The 16,966-nt window shown below is 37.0% G+C and overlaps 1 protein-coding gene and 1 long non-coding RNA gene across 2 annotated transcripts; one reads left to right on the top strand and one right to left on the bottom strand.

Moving 5' to 3' along the window:
• The first annotated feature begins 10,952 nt into the window (after nucleotides 1-10,952).
• Nucleotides 10,953-12,131, top strand: LOC141690699 (putative 2-oxoglutarate-dependent dioxygenase AOP1). Its single transcript, XM_074495475.1, has 3 exons — nucleotides 10,953-11,326; nucleotides 11,437-11,764; nucleotides 11,862-12,131. Exons 1-3 carry the CDS (start codon nucleotides 10,953-10,955, stop codon nucleotides 12,129-12,131), a joined length of 972 nt encoding a protein of 323 aa, XP_074351576.1.
• Nucleotides 12,132-12,269: 138 nt separating this feature from the next.
• Nucleotides 12,270-12,914, bottom strand: LOC141692808 (uncharacterized). The gene is made up of 2 exons (XR_012562919.1): nucleotides 12,694-12,914; nucleotides 12,270-12,603 (listed from the first exon to the last, which is right to left on the bottom strand). It is a non-coding gene; the product is annotated as an uncharacterized LOC141692808 (long non-coding RNA).
• Between the last annotated feature and the right edge of the window lie 4,052 nt (nucleotides 12,915-16,966).

The raw sequence follows: 16,966 nt of genomic DNA, 5'->3' as shown, positions 1-16,966 counted from the left end.
TTCACAGCTGCTTTACAAGTTAAACAAACAAACTACAGAGAAATTCTTGACAAGTACAGCTTTTTCTATTTCTCTTCTAAATGTGTTTGCTTAGTTATTTGTTCTACTAGCTACACTTGGTTTATATATCACTAAGTTTACATGGTAATAAGACAGGATAATAAAACAAAACCTATCAAGTCTAACTCCATGCTGCTTCATTACTCTATTCCAGCAACTTTGAAAACCTTTATAACTTGCATAAAAAGGGTAATGCTTCTTTGTTCTCAATTTCTTGTTAAACAGGATGCCACATTCCTTTTGCAAACACCCAACGCATGTGACTGTGTTGTCACTGTCAATAGATATTTGAATTGATCATCCGTCGGGTACATGTTTGTTATCCGTCGGGTAGCTTTGTTGATCATCCGTCGGGTAGCTATTTGACACTTGACTCCATTTCATTTATGCAGAATTACAAGACATCTTATATTTAAAATTAATCAACCTATTCTGTATATCTACTAGTAGTCAACATGACTCATATGCTACTACAGAATCTACAGAAAGTTGTTTGCAAAAATGTGCTACAAAACTTATTATTACATAAGCTACTCACTCGATGGATATCAAATCATCATCCCCTGGGACTATATTGAATCATCCGTTGGGACTATATTTGATCATCCATCAAGTGCTAAAAAAGTCACTAAGTTAAATCTACTAAGGTGTTTTGTTTAACTTATCATCAAGTTCACAACATATTCCTAACAATCTCCCCCAATTTATGTCTACTGGAATTATAGCCATAAATTAAGAGAAACTTGATAATAACAAAACACCCTAAAACTACAGATTGAAAATAATAGATAAAACTGATAAGTGCTGCAATATTTATTGCAAATTTAACAATGCAAAGTATACAAAGATATTGCTCACAATTATTATCAAGGTGCTCCTCTAGTCTGAGCGGATAAGTCTATTTCCTTGATGGTCTAGGTTTCTTCCCAAGCCTCTTGTTGTTCTCTTCTATCTGGTTTTGGAGTTGTCTATGGATTTCAAGTTCATCAGCTTTTGAGAGATCTAGCATTTCTTGCATTTCCAATAGAGTCTCATTGCTAGAGATACTCAAGTGGTCCTCCAATCTAAAAAATCTTCTAACTCCCTTTTCATCCCTGAATTCCATCAACCAATAAGGCCTCAAATGCACTCTCCTTCCTAGGAAGGGAATAGATAGAGTTTTTGAAAGTTCATCTTTGGTTCTATTACTCCTCAGCTCCTCAATCTTCTTTAGAACTAATCTTCTAGAAGTAACATTTACCCAAAGTTCTTTTTGAATGATGAGTAGATCTTTATTAGAACTGATTGGCTTTCTAGAAGGATCCTGTGAAGTGGCCTTATGATCTCTTTTCCTTCCTTGTATTTGAAGACTAGTCTTTTAGGGAGATGTCTGTGAGCATCAATTCCTCTAACTTCTTCCAATTCATCTAAGTAGAGGTTAATGTCAGAAAACTCTTTGATGTCACAGATGTACAATATATCTCCTTTGTTGATTGTGGATTTAGATTTGACTAGGGTCTTGGATTTGAGAATCACTGGATTCACTTTCTTGCTAGCTCTTGTCTTTGTCTTTTTTGTCTTGAAGATAAGAAAGTTTAGCTCAGGAATGGGCAAACTATCCCAGTCCACTGGCTCATCCTTTGGAATTATGGGCTCATCATGAATATTTCTAGTTGGATCCACCACCTTGATTGCTTCAAATTCCACTGAGGGTTTTGATGTTAGAGTTGTAGTTGTGGACTTTTTAGGATTATTGTCTTCCATTTCTTCATCGTTAAAGTCCAATTTTCTCTTGGAATGGAGCTTGTATCTGAATCTTCTTTTCTGTTATGGTTCTTCTTGCACTTTCTGATCCTTAGGTTCAGCAATTACAGTTGGTTGTATAGGAATTTTTGTTGTGGTTTTTACAGCTTGAAGCTTGGCTAAGATATCAGCTTGCTTCTTCTTTTGTTTAAGCTTTTTAGCATCCAGAGCATCTTGCTTCTTTTCTTTCCTGATCCTTTCTTTCTCTTCCTTCTTAGCTTCCACAAACATGGGGTGACAAGCCACCACACAAATTTCCTTACCATTTTTGTAAATCTTGGCTAATCTTCTTTTGAATGCTGAATCAGCTGGATCATTGTAGAAGTCAATTGACCTAGCCAACAGCTTCTTCTCATCTGGCCTAGGTGTCTCATACACAGTATCCATAGGATTCTTGTCTGAAAACTTTAAATAGTTTCTTTTAGGCTTCATGATGAAATCTGCTTTTGGAGATTTGATGCAAGATGTTTGGCCTTTTTCCAGATAATTCATACTCATTTCATTCACATAAATGTTCTTGACTTTAGATTGATGAATGAATGTTTTGTCTGGCTTCTGAATTGGCCCAAACTTTTGTTGAATTTATGCATCTATCTTTCTCCATTTTTCTTTCAACTCCTTCTCAGATGCTGCTACATCAATCTTTAGCAGTTTGTCATCTGTGTTTAGCTTTGCGGCTGCCAGATTTATGATGTCAATACTGTCCATGACTGGTGGCTTTATGAAAGCAATTGCTGGCACAATCACTTTGCTGACTTGGATGTTTATCACTTTCTGCTCCCCCTCACTCCTTGATTCCTCTTGACTGATTGGGATAATAGCACTTTCTTTCTCCCCCTTTTTGTTATCAGCAAGTTGAGTAGAGGAAGAGGTTTGTGCTGCCACTAGCTTTTGAAGTAAGTATGTTTGTTGTGCTTGATGTAGATGTATAGCTGTTAGAGAGGCTTCCATAGTATTCATTCTTTTATCCAAGGAATCCACCTTGGTTGCAAGATCAGTGTTCTTCCTTAGCTATCTTTTAATATCAATCATTGTGGCTTCTCGAAGTTTGGCATCTAATCTTTCAGAAATATCCTTCTTTACTTGATTGATCTCTGTCTTAATATAAGTGATATCCTGGTTGTGTTGGAAGCCTTGGATTTGATGCAGTTGTAGAGAATTTAGATGTGCCTGTAAGAGCTTCCAGGTGCCTGCATCTGTAGTAGATTGAATATCATTGTGTATTTCCTGAATTTGATGAATGAGAGTGACCTTAAATGTTGAAGATCACAGTCCTTGGAGAATGCCCATGAAGGAATGCCAGATCTAGAGCTGGTGCCTGCTTCTCCCCCTATGTCCATGAGCTCCTCATTTTCACCACCATCTCAAAAGAAATCAGCAGATTCCCCAGTCCCATAATCAACATCATCATCAGCTCTAGGTGGCATAGTTGTGATGGCATCCTTAGCTCTTTGCATTGATTGGGTGGTGTGCACCAAGTTCAGTATTCTTTCTGTATTTTCATTGCCCCGTCTAGCCAAAATTTGATATGCTGGAACATGATGAGTAAATGCCTCAGCATCCAAAGAGATGGAACCTATAACAGCTTGATTATGCTGAGATAGTTTCTCTATGTCTGCATCATTGGCATTCATTGACTCACTAGCAATAATGTCCATCCTTATTTCTCCTGTACCTACATTTCTCTCTCTTTTTGCATCAAGGGCTCCCCTTGGCTCTCCACCCTCATGCCCTCACCTTCACCATCTAAGGTGGGACTCCTCTCACTCATTTTTGCCAGTCCTGAAGAAATGGACTGCATTTGTTCACTCTTTTTCTCTCATTTTTCCTGGGAGCAACCCAGACTCTCACTCAATTCACTCCCTTCCCTCAGTCCTAAGAGTGATTGTATGACTACTAAGTCTTCTATACTTGTGAGAATTGAAGAGATTTTAAGTTGTGCAAAGACACCCGACGGGTGAGGAATATCCATCGGGATAGTAGTTTGGCTATCCGACGGATGACTGCTGTTAGGCTTATCCGTCGGGTTACAATCACTACTCGACGGATGATGAATATCCATCGGGATAGAAGAAATGAATGAGTTTGGAGTGGAGACTATTGTAGACTCTGTGCAGATTGATGAAAATTTTGGCACAGATGTCTCAACAGACTCAGAAAGAAATGGCAAACTTTTTACAAAGTTTTTCATCTGTAGAGCCAAATATAATATCATCTACATAAATTTGAACAAGTATACTAGATCCATTAACATTTCTAAAGAATAAAGTTTTATCAGCAGTACCTCTTGTGAAGTGATTTTCCAAAAGAAACTTTGATAATGTGTCATACCAGGCTCTAGGTGCTTGCTTCAGTCCATAAAGTGCTTTCAAAAGATAGTAGACATGATTTTGGAAATTTGGATCTTCAAAACCAGGAGGCTGACTAACATAGACTTCCTCCTCCTAATCTCCATTCAGAAAAGCACTTTTGACATCCATTTGATAGACCTTGAAATTGGCATGAGCTGCATAGGCTAAGAAAATTCTGATGACTTCAAGTCTTGCAACAGGAGCAAAAGTTTCACCAAAATCTATTCCTTCTTGTTGACAATAGCCCTTAGCAACCAATCTAGCTTTGTTCCTTACTACTATGCCATTTTCATCCATCTTTTTCTGAATACCCATTTGGTGTCAATTGGATTCTTTCCTTTAGGCTTGGGTACCAACTTCCATACCTTGTTCCTTTCAAATTGGTTTAGCTCCTCATGCATAGCTAAAATCCAATCAGGATCCAACAAAGCTTCTTCTACCTTCTTTGGTTCTTCCTTAGATAGGAAGCTACTATATAGACATTCTTCTTGAGTTGCTCTCCTTGTTTGAACTCTAGAAGAAGCATCACCAATGATAAGCTCAAAAGGGTGATCCTTATTCCATTTTCTTTGTTGAGGTAGATTAGCTCTAGATGAAGAGGCCTCATTGTTGTCTTGATGTGTGACTGAGTTTTGATTATTAGAAACTCCCCCTGAGTCTGTGAATCTTTGATTTGAGAAAGGAGAGCTTTCTGTAAGTGATCTATTCTGACTTCCAGCTTCTCTTGATGACCCGACAGATGGTGCACTTTGTGTTCCGACGGATGAAGCTGATTGTCTCCCGACGGATAAGGCAGATTATCTCCCGACGGTTGAAGTATTTTACAACTCGACAGATGTTAAATTATGTGCTTCATTAGTTGTAGATTTTTCTGCATTATCCTTATTCACAGTTTCTTGATCACTTTCATCATCACTGTCATCAATAACCATCTCCACATTATCAAACTTGAGGCTTTCATGAGAATCTTCATCTTACAGTCCTTCAATATTTTTATAATCAAACACAACATGTATTGATTCCATAACAATGTTGGTTCTAAGATTGTAGACTCTATATGGTTTTCCCACATCATATCCAACAAAAATTCCTTCATCTGCTTTAGCATCAAACTTCCCATGTTGATCAGTTTGATTCCTCAAGATAAAATATTTGTAGCCAAAGATATGAAGAAAATTCAGAGTTGGTTTCTTGTTCTTGAACAATTGGTAGGGTGTCATACATTTTTCTTGATTAATCAAAGAAATATTCTGAGTGAAGTAGGCAGTAATCACAGCTTCAGCCCAAAAATAAGTTGGTAACTTTGATTCTTCAAGCAATGTCCTTGCAGCTTCAATAAGAGATTTGTTCTTTCTTTCCACTACTCCATTTTGTTGTGGAGTTCTTGCTGTAAAAAATTCATGCATTATCCCATTCTCTTCATAAAATGATTTCATCACAGAATTCTTGAACTCAGTTCCATTGTCACTCATGATTCTTCTTACCTTGAAATCATGATGATTGTTGACTTGCCTTATGTGATTGATGATGATTTCACTAGCTTCATCATTAGACTTTAGGAAATATGTCCAAGAGAAATTTGAAAAACCATCTACAATTACTAGGCAAAATCTTTTTCTTGAAATGGACAACACATTGACTGGTCCAAATAGATCCATGTGTAGCAATTGTAAAGGTTCTACAATTGTTGAATCAAGCTTCTTTCTGAATGATGCTTTAATCTTCTTTCCTTTTTAGCAGGTATCACACAATCCATCCTTAGAAAACTCCACTTGAAGAATTCCTCTTACCAGTTCTTTCTTGACAAACTCATTCATGGTCTTGAAGTTTAGATGGGACAACTTCTTGTGCCATAGCCAACTTTCATCTTGACTTGCTTTACTGAGAAGACAAGTGACAGATTCTGCATTAGATGAGTTGAAGTCAGCTAAATACACATTTCCTTTTCTCACTCCAGTGAGAACCACTTTGTTGCTTATTTTGTTTGTCACAACACAGGCTTCTGAATTGAAGGTTACTGAATTGCCCTTATCACAAAACTGGATGATACTCAACAAGTTGTGCTTGAGACCATCCACTAGGGCAACCTCTTCAATGATGACATTGTCTTTTGAGATCAAGCCATATCCCACAGTATAACCCTTGCTGTCATCTCCAAAAGTAATATTTGGGCCAGATCTCTCCTTGAACTCTGTGAGCAGGGTAGAATCTCCAGTCATGTGCCTTGAACAACCATTATCCAGGTACCAAAGATTCTTTCTGTTTCCCTGCACACATCAAAATCAAATCAAGTTGATTTTGGTACCCAAGTTTCCTTGGGTCCTGCCTTGTTAGCTTTTTTCTTTGGTTTCTTAGGTTTGATCTCATTTGAATTGGGATTTTCTGATTCATCCATAGTCATTTGAGTTGGACCTTTGAAACCAGTCATTAAAACAGAATTATCATGCACATTTTGATTAGCAGGAAAATGTATGTTATTTGCAAACATGTTATTCCAGTAAGGCATGCTAAATGGCATTTGTGGCATACTAAATACAGTATAATAAGGATTAGGTGCAAATGGCATATTAGCAAATTGTGCATTCATATTCTGAGCAGACATAGCATTCATAGGCATAGAAGACATGGCATTCATGTTGGGAAAAGAAGAGGGTACAGATATAGGAGTAGGCATGGAAGTTTTGTAATTAATAGACAAATGATTAACACTACCACACTTAACACATATTTTTCTTGGAGCATACTTATCAGGTGTGTAGTTGTTATGTTTGTTAATCCCTACTTCCCATTTCTATTGTTTTTCTTTTTAGTTTATGTTTTAACCTCAATCTTTTCTAATCTGTCATTCAATTGCTTGATGGACAGATGACCAACATTCACTTTCTTCTCCTTCTTCTCTTGACTTGATTCTCCTGATACAAAGTTTTTGGAAACTGATCCATATTTTTCATTCAACTAGGCAAGTTTGGCTTTACTCACAGGTTTGCTCACAGCCGACGGATGTGGCTCTTTGTCACTCGACAGATAATCCTTTTGATTATCCGACGGATGATTCTCATCATCCGTCGAGTCCACATATGTTAGCAATCCTTCAACCAAATTGGATTCCATCTTCTCCTTACTCTTTTTCCAGGCTGCATCATAAAAGGACTCAATACCTTGAATTTTAGTGATTTGAGCATGGACATCTCTGAATGATTTCCATGCTTTAATCACTTCCTGTTCTCGTTCAAACTGCTTCTTTAAAATCTCTTCTATCTTCAAGGACTCGGTTAATTCATCCTTAGCAATCTTACACTCAATTCTCAATTTTTCAAATTCAATAAACTGAGACTCTAGCACATTATTCCTCTCACTTAAAAACAAATTGTTTTCTTTAATTTTAGCATTTTCCTTAGTGAGTGACTTAAGTGTAACACGCAAGTGATATAATTTGTAGACATGTCATTGATTGCATCATTACACTCAGCCTTAAATAAATGTGCTAGGTTAGTGGTGATTACCTTATTACTTGAAGAACTTGTTTCTGTTTCATCAGACTTGGCCATTAGGGCTAGATTGACATAGCTTACATCCTAATCCTCATCCAATCCATCAGCTGCCCAGTCATTTTCCTGTGTAATGAAAGCCCTTTCCTTTTATTTGAGCAACTCAAAATATTTATGTTTGTAATCAACACGCTCAAACTTCTTTTTGATGGAATCTGACTTTCTACACTCACTGGAAAAATGCCCTGCAAAGCCACATTTGAAACATTTAAATTTGGATTTATCCACCATATTTCTACTTGGCTTGGCTGCTCCAAAGTTCTTTTTGAACTTGAGCTTGGCAAATCTTCTGGAAAGGAATGCTAAATGCTCATCATATCATCCATGTCATCTTGGCTCAAATGATCTTCATTTTCAGCTACCAGCCCTTTGCCCTTGTTCTCACAGACCTTTGAAGTAGACTCAACAACTTCTACCTTCATCTCTTTCTCTTTCTCTAACTCAGCAACTAGTGCTATGTACCCTCTTTTCTTCCTTCCTTTCTCCATCCTCTCATCTTGCTCTATTTCAAGCTCATAAGTCTTCAGGATGCCATACAGTCTCTCCAAGGTAAACTCCTTGTAATCCTGAGAATTTCTCAATGAGACTGTCATTGGTTTCCACTCCTTTGGAAGAGATCTAAGGAACTTGAGGTTAGAGTCTTTTGTCTGATAGACTCTTCCATGCAACTTCGAAGCATTTAGTAGTTTTTGAAATCTACTAAAAATATCAGTGAGAGACTCACTATCTTTACAATGAAAGTGCTCGTATTGCTGAATTAGCAGCTGCATCGTGTTCTCCCTCACTTGCTCAGTACCATCACAAATAATCCGGATAGTGTCCCAAACCTCCTTGGCTGTTTTGCAGTTAATGATATTATCAAACATATCACCATCAACTCCATTGAACAATATATTCATGGCCTTCTTGTCTTTTCTGACTTGCTCAATATCAGGATCTGACCATTCATGCCTAGGTTTGGGAACATATGGTTCATTACCTGTTGCAGCTCTCACTGGTACATGAGTACCTCTCTCTATGAAATCCACATAGGCCTCATCTTGGGAAAGAAGATGTAGATGCATTTTTACCTTCCAGTGGTGATAATTGTCTTTGTCCAGAAAAGGAATTTTAACTCTAACATCCTTCTTGTTCATCTTGCTGTTTGTTGTGATCTTTACACTCTATGTACTTCAAGAGCTTGCTCTGATACCAATTGTTATTCCCTAACAATATAACAAGAATTACAGAAGGGGGGTTGAATGTAATTCTGGCTTCTTTTTGAGATTTATAAAAATGTTCTAACTCAATATAAATATGTGTGTTTTGATTTGCAAAGTGCGGAATGAAAAAATTAAGTAAATCAAACACAGAGTAATAAAAACACAAGTTTGTTTTTAAAACTTTCTGGTGGATTTGAATGTATCCACTATATATATATATATCAATTTGAGAACTATGTGAAGCTCAAATTGATTCACAGCTGCTTTACAAGTTGAACAAACAAACTATAGAGAAATTCTTGACAAGTACAGCTTTTTCTATTTCTCTTCTAAATGTGTTTGCTTAGTTATTTGTTCTACTATCTACACTTGGTTTATATATCACCAAGTTTACATGGTAATAAGACAGGATAATAAAACAAAACCTATCAAGTCTAACTCCATGCTGCTTCATTACTCTATTCCAACATCTTTGAAAATCTTCATAACTTGCATAAAAATGGTAATGCTTCTTTGTTCTCATTTTCCTGTTAAACAGGCTGCCACATTCCTTTTGCAAACACCTAACGCACGTGACTGTGTTGTCACTGTCAACAGATATTTGAATTGATCATCCGTCGGGTACATGCTTGTTATCTGTCGGGTAGATTGTTGATCATCCGTCGGGTAGCTTTGTTGATCATCCGTCGGGTAGCTATTTGAGACTTGACTCCATTTCATTTATGCAGAATTACAAGACATCTTATATTTACAATTAATCAACCTATTCTGCATATCTACTAGTAGTCAACATGACTCATATGCTACTACAGAATCTACGCAAAGTTGTTTGCAGAAATGTGCTACAAAACTTATTATTACATAAGCTACTCACTCGATGGATATCAAATCATCATCTGTCGGGACTATATTGAATCATCCGTCGGGACTATATTTGATCATCCGTCGAATGCTACAAAATTCACTAAGTTAAATCTACTAAGGTGTTTTGTATGATTTATCATCAAGTTCACAACATATTCCTAACAAACGTTCAGGTAAAGTAGATCGGGAGGACCGCGCCATATAGGATCTTGACACCGTTTATGGATAATAAGGATGATGATTTACCCCTATTGGTCGGCGGCCATTTGGGCTGTCAAATGATCCATTTGTTCTTGCATATAATTTTGTTAGGCTCTTAAGCTGAATAGCATGATGTGTGGGTGAATGACTTGGAGTTTTGGAAGAGTTCCCTAAGAGTGAGATTCGTTATCTGATTCGCCGTTCATCTTTTCACGTAATAGAAATAAGAAAGAGGATGTCGTTGTAGGCTGGTGGTGAGTATTTGTCATCAATTCCCCGCCGGCGGCGCCAATCTGGGGGTTGTTATCCTGGTTTTTATTTTTTGTTCGTAGGGGTTGGGTTTTGTCTTTTGTTCTTTTTTTGTGCTCTCTTTTTTCTTCTTCGTTACCTTTTATACTCCCTATCATTAAGGTGTCCCCTATGTCTATAGCCCAGTGACAGGAGAGGGCTAGGGGGACACGTGGTAGGCACGGAAGGGGGTGAGCAGATGACAGGATGTCTGCATAAATGACACTTGTAAAAACGAGATAATGGGCAAGATCATTGAGGGTGCCCTGGCAAACGAGGGCATAACGGCCTTTATTCCCGGGGGAGGACAAGAAAAGTTGTGATGGAGAAGGGTAAGGAAAAGGCCTACGATTTCTTTCATGGGGATTCATTTAATGATCGATGGAATGATGTTCCGTTTGATATTATAAAGCCATCAAACAAAATGAAATAGTTGAACTTCTTTAGTTTGTTCGTTTGCGCAGGCCTTCCAATCTTGTTTAAGTTTTTCTAAAGTTCCCTTCGTGATGTACGTACAGATGCGGGTAATGCATTGTTTGTTTCACTACACATGCTTGATTTTTTTGCATAAAATCCACAAATTTAGCTGTCCTCTACTTCCTCAAATAAAAGTACTCGCGAAACAACTCGGTTTTATGTAAATTCTATCCGAAGTTATGGCTAGTAAACAACTGCGTTGCCTTCCAACTTTGGATCTGACAAGTGAAAATCTGAAGCCTGATTCAAGTTCTTGGATTGCAACGTGTGACGATGTTCGAAATGCACTCGAAGAATACGGATGTTTTGTTGCGATATATGATCAAATTTCCTCGGAGCTTAGCAGCGCAATGGTTACTTGTTTGACAGATTTGTTGTCTTTACCTACAGAAACAAAAGTTCAGAACCTTTCCAGTAATAAATACTTTGGCCATGTTGCTCCGAATACTCTGTTTCCTCTGTATGAAAGTATAGGCATTAAAGGGGTGAACACACCTGAAGGAACTCGAACTTTTACCGATCTCATGTGGCCTTCGGGAAATGATGATTTCAGGTACGTGTATGATTACCATCCTTGATCCCAGCTATCAAAGCATATATTTTCGAAATCTATGTTATGTTGTTTTTAATCACCCGAAAACAATATTTTTATTGATTTATTAGGAAGACGCTGCTGTGGTACGCAAAGCAAGCATCGGAGCTAGAACAGCTTATAAAGAGAATGGTGTTTCAGAGCTATGGAGTACTGAGAAGCTGTGATTCTCATTTAGATGATGATGCTTATAGTTACACGTTAAGAGGAACAAAATATACAAGCCCTAAGCTGAATGAGTCGAATATTGGACTCCAGATTCATACTGATAAGACCTTTTTGACTGTACTTGAACAAAATGAAGTTAACGGATTGGAAGTTGAAACAAAGAACGGGGAATGGATTGCTTTTGAGAACAAGCCTTCGTCTTTTGTGATCATTGCTGGCGATGCTTTTATGGTGAGCCAGTTTAATTTTCTTTTCGATTAAAATTACAACTCGATCATAAGATAAGACTAAATTCCTAAATAATGAGTTTTTGCTAAATTTGGCCTAGGCTTGGAGCAATGGCAGAATCCATACTCCGTATCATCGAGTTGTGATGCATGCGGGGAGCAAAGTCAGATACTCGATTACGATAAAATCATACAAGAACGGCATGGTACAAACACCAGAGGAACTAGTTGATGATGAGCACCCTCTGCAGTTTGAAGATTTTGATCACCTTGGATATACCAAGTTGAGTAATATAGCTGATCAAGGTAGCCCACATGAACGATTTGCCAAGTATTATTCTCAACTACTGGCAAAACCTATCAAGATCTGAAGGAACTACTACTTGAAGTTAAAGTTGCGTGTTGTATACTTGTATAATTCACATGCGACAACTATATATGATTCTTGTAATAAGGATCACGTCCGACTTTGTATACACTCAATGGTACCGTGAATCTTATTAGAGGAATAAAATAAAACTTATCATCACATTCAACTTCAAACATACAAACATACCAAACTTTACATCGGTTTTCACAGTTTTTTACATGGGACGAGAACCAGAAAGATGCAAACTTATAGGTTCCATGGAAACAAGTAAAGTGAAGCTGCCATACTATACTCCTAAAACTTACAATATCTTAAAAACAGTGGGCTAAAAGAAGAAATAAAAGTAGAAAACTTATAAATATGTATGCCCTAATATTTCAGAGTTTGGAAGGTAGAGTTGTAGGTGCTGGTTTTTCCTCCTTGCTACTACTTGCTTCGTTATTAGTATTTTTGTGTCCCTCATCACCTATTTCCTGCTTGGGGTTAAAAATGGTAGCATCAAAAATATATATGAGCCATACATACACAAAAGAACAACACAGGTAGGGGATAGGTAAAAATACATGAGCATGTTGTTGTTGACGAGGCTTAATTTTGACAGCGAATTCCGGAGAGTACAACTTGCCTTGCCCGTCACCGTCTTCATTAGCCACCGATCTGGTAGTGGACTTCTCTTGCTTTTCATCGTCAATTCCCTTCATTTTCTTCCTTCCTTGACCTTGCTTGCAATGGTTTCCTTTATTTTCTTTTTATTTTTTTTAGCTGGAAGGACTAGTTTCTTAAATTATTGTTTGTAATGTACTATTGGACTTATTTTTGTATATATATATATATAATGATGACATAATCAGTCCTATCGGAGATGCATGCTTGACACGTGTCCCATTCTTAGTTTTGAAAGTGCCACGTGGTTACTAGACTTCTGTTTTGATTGATTATAGTGATTTAAATAAGTCAAAAGAAATGGAGCTACTCACTATGAACAACTAGGGAGATGTTTGGATGCACCATTAGAAAGGAAATTGGGAATGAGAATGGAAGGTATGTGAATGGGGTTAATGGGAATCAGAATGGGAATGAAATAATATGGTAGGTTTGATTTACCCACCAAGAGGGAATGGAGTTCCCATTCCCCACCACCAAATTAGTAATCCAAACACTATCATTTGGGTTTAAAGTTCCGATTCTCGTTAACCGGACACGTTAACCATCAACTAAACACCCCTAAATTGTTATTTTAATACTATACTATACCCGTGATTAATGTATGTCAACTAAACTTCCTCTAATTATCACATTTTGATTGATTATTATAGAGTTATAGTGATGTTAATTAAGTTTTTTTTTGACAAATGTATAAGAATTTCATTAATTTGAACATGGTACAGCCGGGATAAATCCCAACTTTCGATATAATCAGGTGATAAAACAATTAACATGTTGTGAATATGTTGTGGACTTGATAATTTTATTAACAAAACACCTTAGTAGATTTTATTTAGTGAAAAATGTAGCACTCGACAAATAAGGAATATAGTACCGACGGATGACTCAATATAGTCCCGATGGATGATGATTAATTATCCATCGAGTGAGTAGCTTGTGTAATAATGAGTTTGTAGCACATTTCTGCATACACCTTATTTAGATTCTGTAGTAGAACTCAAGTCATGTTGACTTTAATTAGATATGCAGAATAGGTTGATTAATTGTACATAGATGATGTCTTGTAATTCTGCATAAATGAAATGAAGTCAAGTGCCAGATAGCTACCTGACGGATAAACAACAATGTCACTCGACGGATAAGCAACAAGGCAACCTGGCGGATGATCATGTACCCGACGGATAATCAATTCAAACATTTGTTGACAGTGATAACACAGTCACATGCGTCGAGTGTATGCAAAAGGAATGTGGAAGCCTATTTAACTGGATTTTAGAAAATAAAGAAGTATTGCCATTTCCATGCTATTATGAAGATATTCAAAGATGCTGAAATAGAGTAATGAAGCAGCATATTATTAGACTTGATAGGTTTTATTTTATTATCTTGTCTTATTACTTTGTAATCTTGGTGATATATAAACCAAGAAGTAGCAAATAGAACAGTAAGCACAAGACTAAGAACATTATCTCAGAGAAACAATTGTTAGCTGCATCCTTAGCATTTCTCTGTAAACTTAGTTGTTCATATTTGTAAGCAGCTGTGAGCCAATCTTGCTACACAGAGTTCTCTTGATATAATATATATCTCTGGTGGATATATTCAAATCCACCAGAAAATTTTTAAAGACTTGTGTTTTTAATTACTTGTATTTTGATTTTAGTAACTTCTTATTCCGCACTTTGCAAATCAAACACTTATATATATTATTAAGTTAGAACATTTTTTAACCAAGAAAAAGGTTCAAGAATTCCATTCAACCCCCCCCCCTTCTGTAATTCTTGTTGCATTGTTAGGGACTAACAATTGGTATCAGAGCAAGCTCTTGATAAACAAAGAGTTTAAAGATCACAATAAAACAGCAAGATGAACAAGAAGGATGTTGGAGTCAAGATTCCTTTTCTGGACAAAGACAATTACCATCACTGGAAGGTAAAGATGCATCTTCATTTACTTTCTCAAGATGAGGCCTATGTAGACTGCATAGAAAGAGGCCCTCATGTACCAATGAGAGCTGCAACTGGAAACGAGCCATCTGTTCCTAAGCCAAGGCATGAATGGTCTGATCCTGATATTGAACAAGTCAGGAAGGATAAGAAGGCCATGAATATTCTATTCAATGGAGTAGATGGTGACATGTTTGACAACATCATCAATTGCAAAACTGGTAAGGAAGTTTGGGATACAATACAGATTATCTGTGATGGCACTGAACAAGTCAGGGAAAATAAGATGCAGCTGCTAATTCAGCAATATGAGCACTTTCATAGTGAAGATAGTGAGTCTCTCACTGACATTTTTAGTAGATTTCAAAAACTACTAAATGCTTTGAAGTTGCATGGAAGGGTCTATCAGACAAAAGACTCCAATCTTAAGTTCCTTAGATCTCTTTCAAAGGAATGGAAACCTATGACAGTCTCATTGAGAAACTCGCAAGATTACAAGGAGTTTACTTTGGAGAGACTGTATGGCATCCTGAAAACTTATGAGCTTGAAATAGAGCAAGATGAGAGGATGGAGAGAAGAAAGAAGAAAGGAGGATCCATTGCACTGGTTGCTGAGTTAGAGAAAGAAAAAGAAGTAAAGATGGAAGCTGTTGGATCAACTTCAAAGGTCTGTGAAAATAAGGGCAAGGGGCTGGTAGCAGAAAATGAAGATTCTTTGAGCCAAGATGACATGGAAGATATTGATGAACATCTAGCATTTCTTTCCAGAAGATTTTCCAAGCTCAAGTTCAAGAAGAACTTTGGAGCAGCTAAGCCAAATAGAAACATGGTGGATAAATCAAAATTCAAATGTTTCAAATGTGGCTTAGCAGGGCACTTTGTCAGTGAGTGTAGAAAGTCAGACTCCAGCAAAAAGAAGTTTGAGCCTGTGGATTATAAATAGAAATACTTTGAGTTGCTCAAACAAAAGGAAAGGGCTTTCACTACACAAGAAAATGACTGGGCAGCAGATGGTCTGGATGAGGATGAGGATGTCAACTATGTCAATCTAGCCCTAATGTCCAAGTCTGATGAAACAGAGATAAGTTCTTCAAGTAATCAGGTAATCACCACTAACCTTGCACATTTATCTAAAGCTGAGTGTAATGATGCAATAAATTACATGTCTACAGAATTATATCATTTGCGTGTTACACTTAAGTCTCTTACTAAGGAAAATGCTAAAATCAAAGAAAATAATTTATTTTTAAGTGAGAGGAATAATGTGCTAGAGTCTCAGTTCATTGAATTTGAAAAATTTAGAATTGCGTGTAAAATTGCTATGGATGAATTAACTGAGTCCTTGAAGAAAGAAGAGATCTTGAAGAAGCAGCTTGAACGAGAACATGAGGTGATTAAGGCATGGAAAACATCTAGAGATGTTCATGCTCAAATCACCAAAGTTCAAGGTATTGAGTCCTCTTGTGATGCAGCCTGGAAGAAGAATAAGTAGAAGCTGGAATCCAATTTGGTTGAAGGATTGCTAACAGATGTAGACTCGACGGATGATGAGGGTCATCTGTTGAATAACAAAAAGGGTTATCCGTCGAGTGATATAAATCTTTATCCGTCGACTGTGAGCAAACCTATAAGTAAAGCCAAACTTGTTAAGTTAAATGAGAAATATGGATCAGTTTCCAAGAATTTTGTTCCAGGAGAATCCATTCAAGTGAAGAAGGAGAAAAAGGCTAATATTGGTCATATGACTGTCAAGCAATTGAGTGAAGACTGGAAAAGATAGAGGTTAAAACAGAGGCTAAAAAGAAAAATAATAGAAATGGTAAAGTAGGAATTAACAAGCATAACAACTACACACTTGATAAATATGCTCCTAGAAAAATCCGTGTCAAGTGTGGTAGTGTAAATCATTTGTCTGTTAATTGCAAAACTGCCATGCCTACTTCCATATTTGTGCCACCTCATTTTCCCAACATAAATGCCATGCCTTCTATACCTATGAATGTTATGTCTACACAGAATATGAATGCACAGTTTGCTAATATGCCATTTACACCTAATCCTTATTATGCTGCATTTAGTATGCCAAAAATGCCATTTACCATGCCTTACTGGAATAGCATGTTTACTAATAGCATGCCATTCCCTGTTAATCAAAATATGCATGATAATTCTGCTATAATGAATGGTTTCAAAGGTCCAACTCAAATGACTAAGGATGAATCTG

This window comes from Apium graveolens, chromosome 10 (assembly GCF_009905375.1).
Source record: "Apium graveolens cultivar Ventura chromosome 10, ASM990537v1, whole genome shotgun sequence".
Taxonomy (NCBI): domain Eukaryota; kingdom Viridiplantae; phylum Streptophyta; class Magnoliopsida; order Apiales; family Apiaceae; genus Apium; species Apium graveolens.
This window is presented reverse-complemented; position numbering and strand designations above follow the sequence as displayed.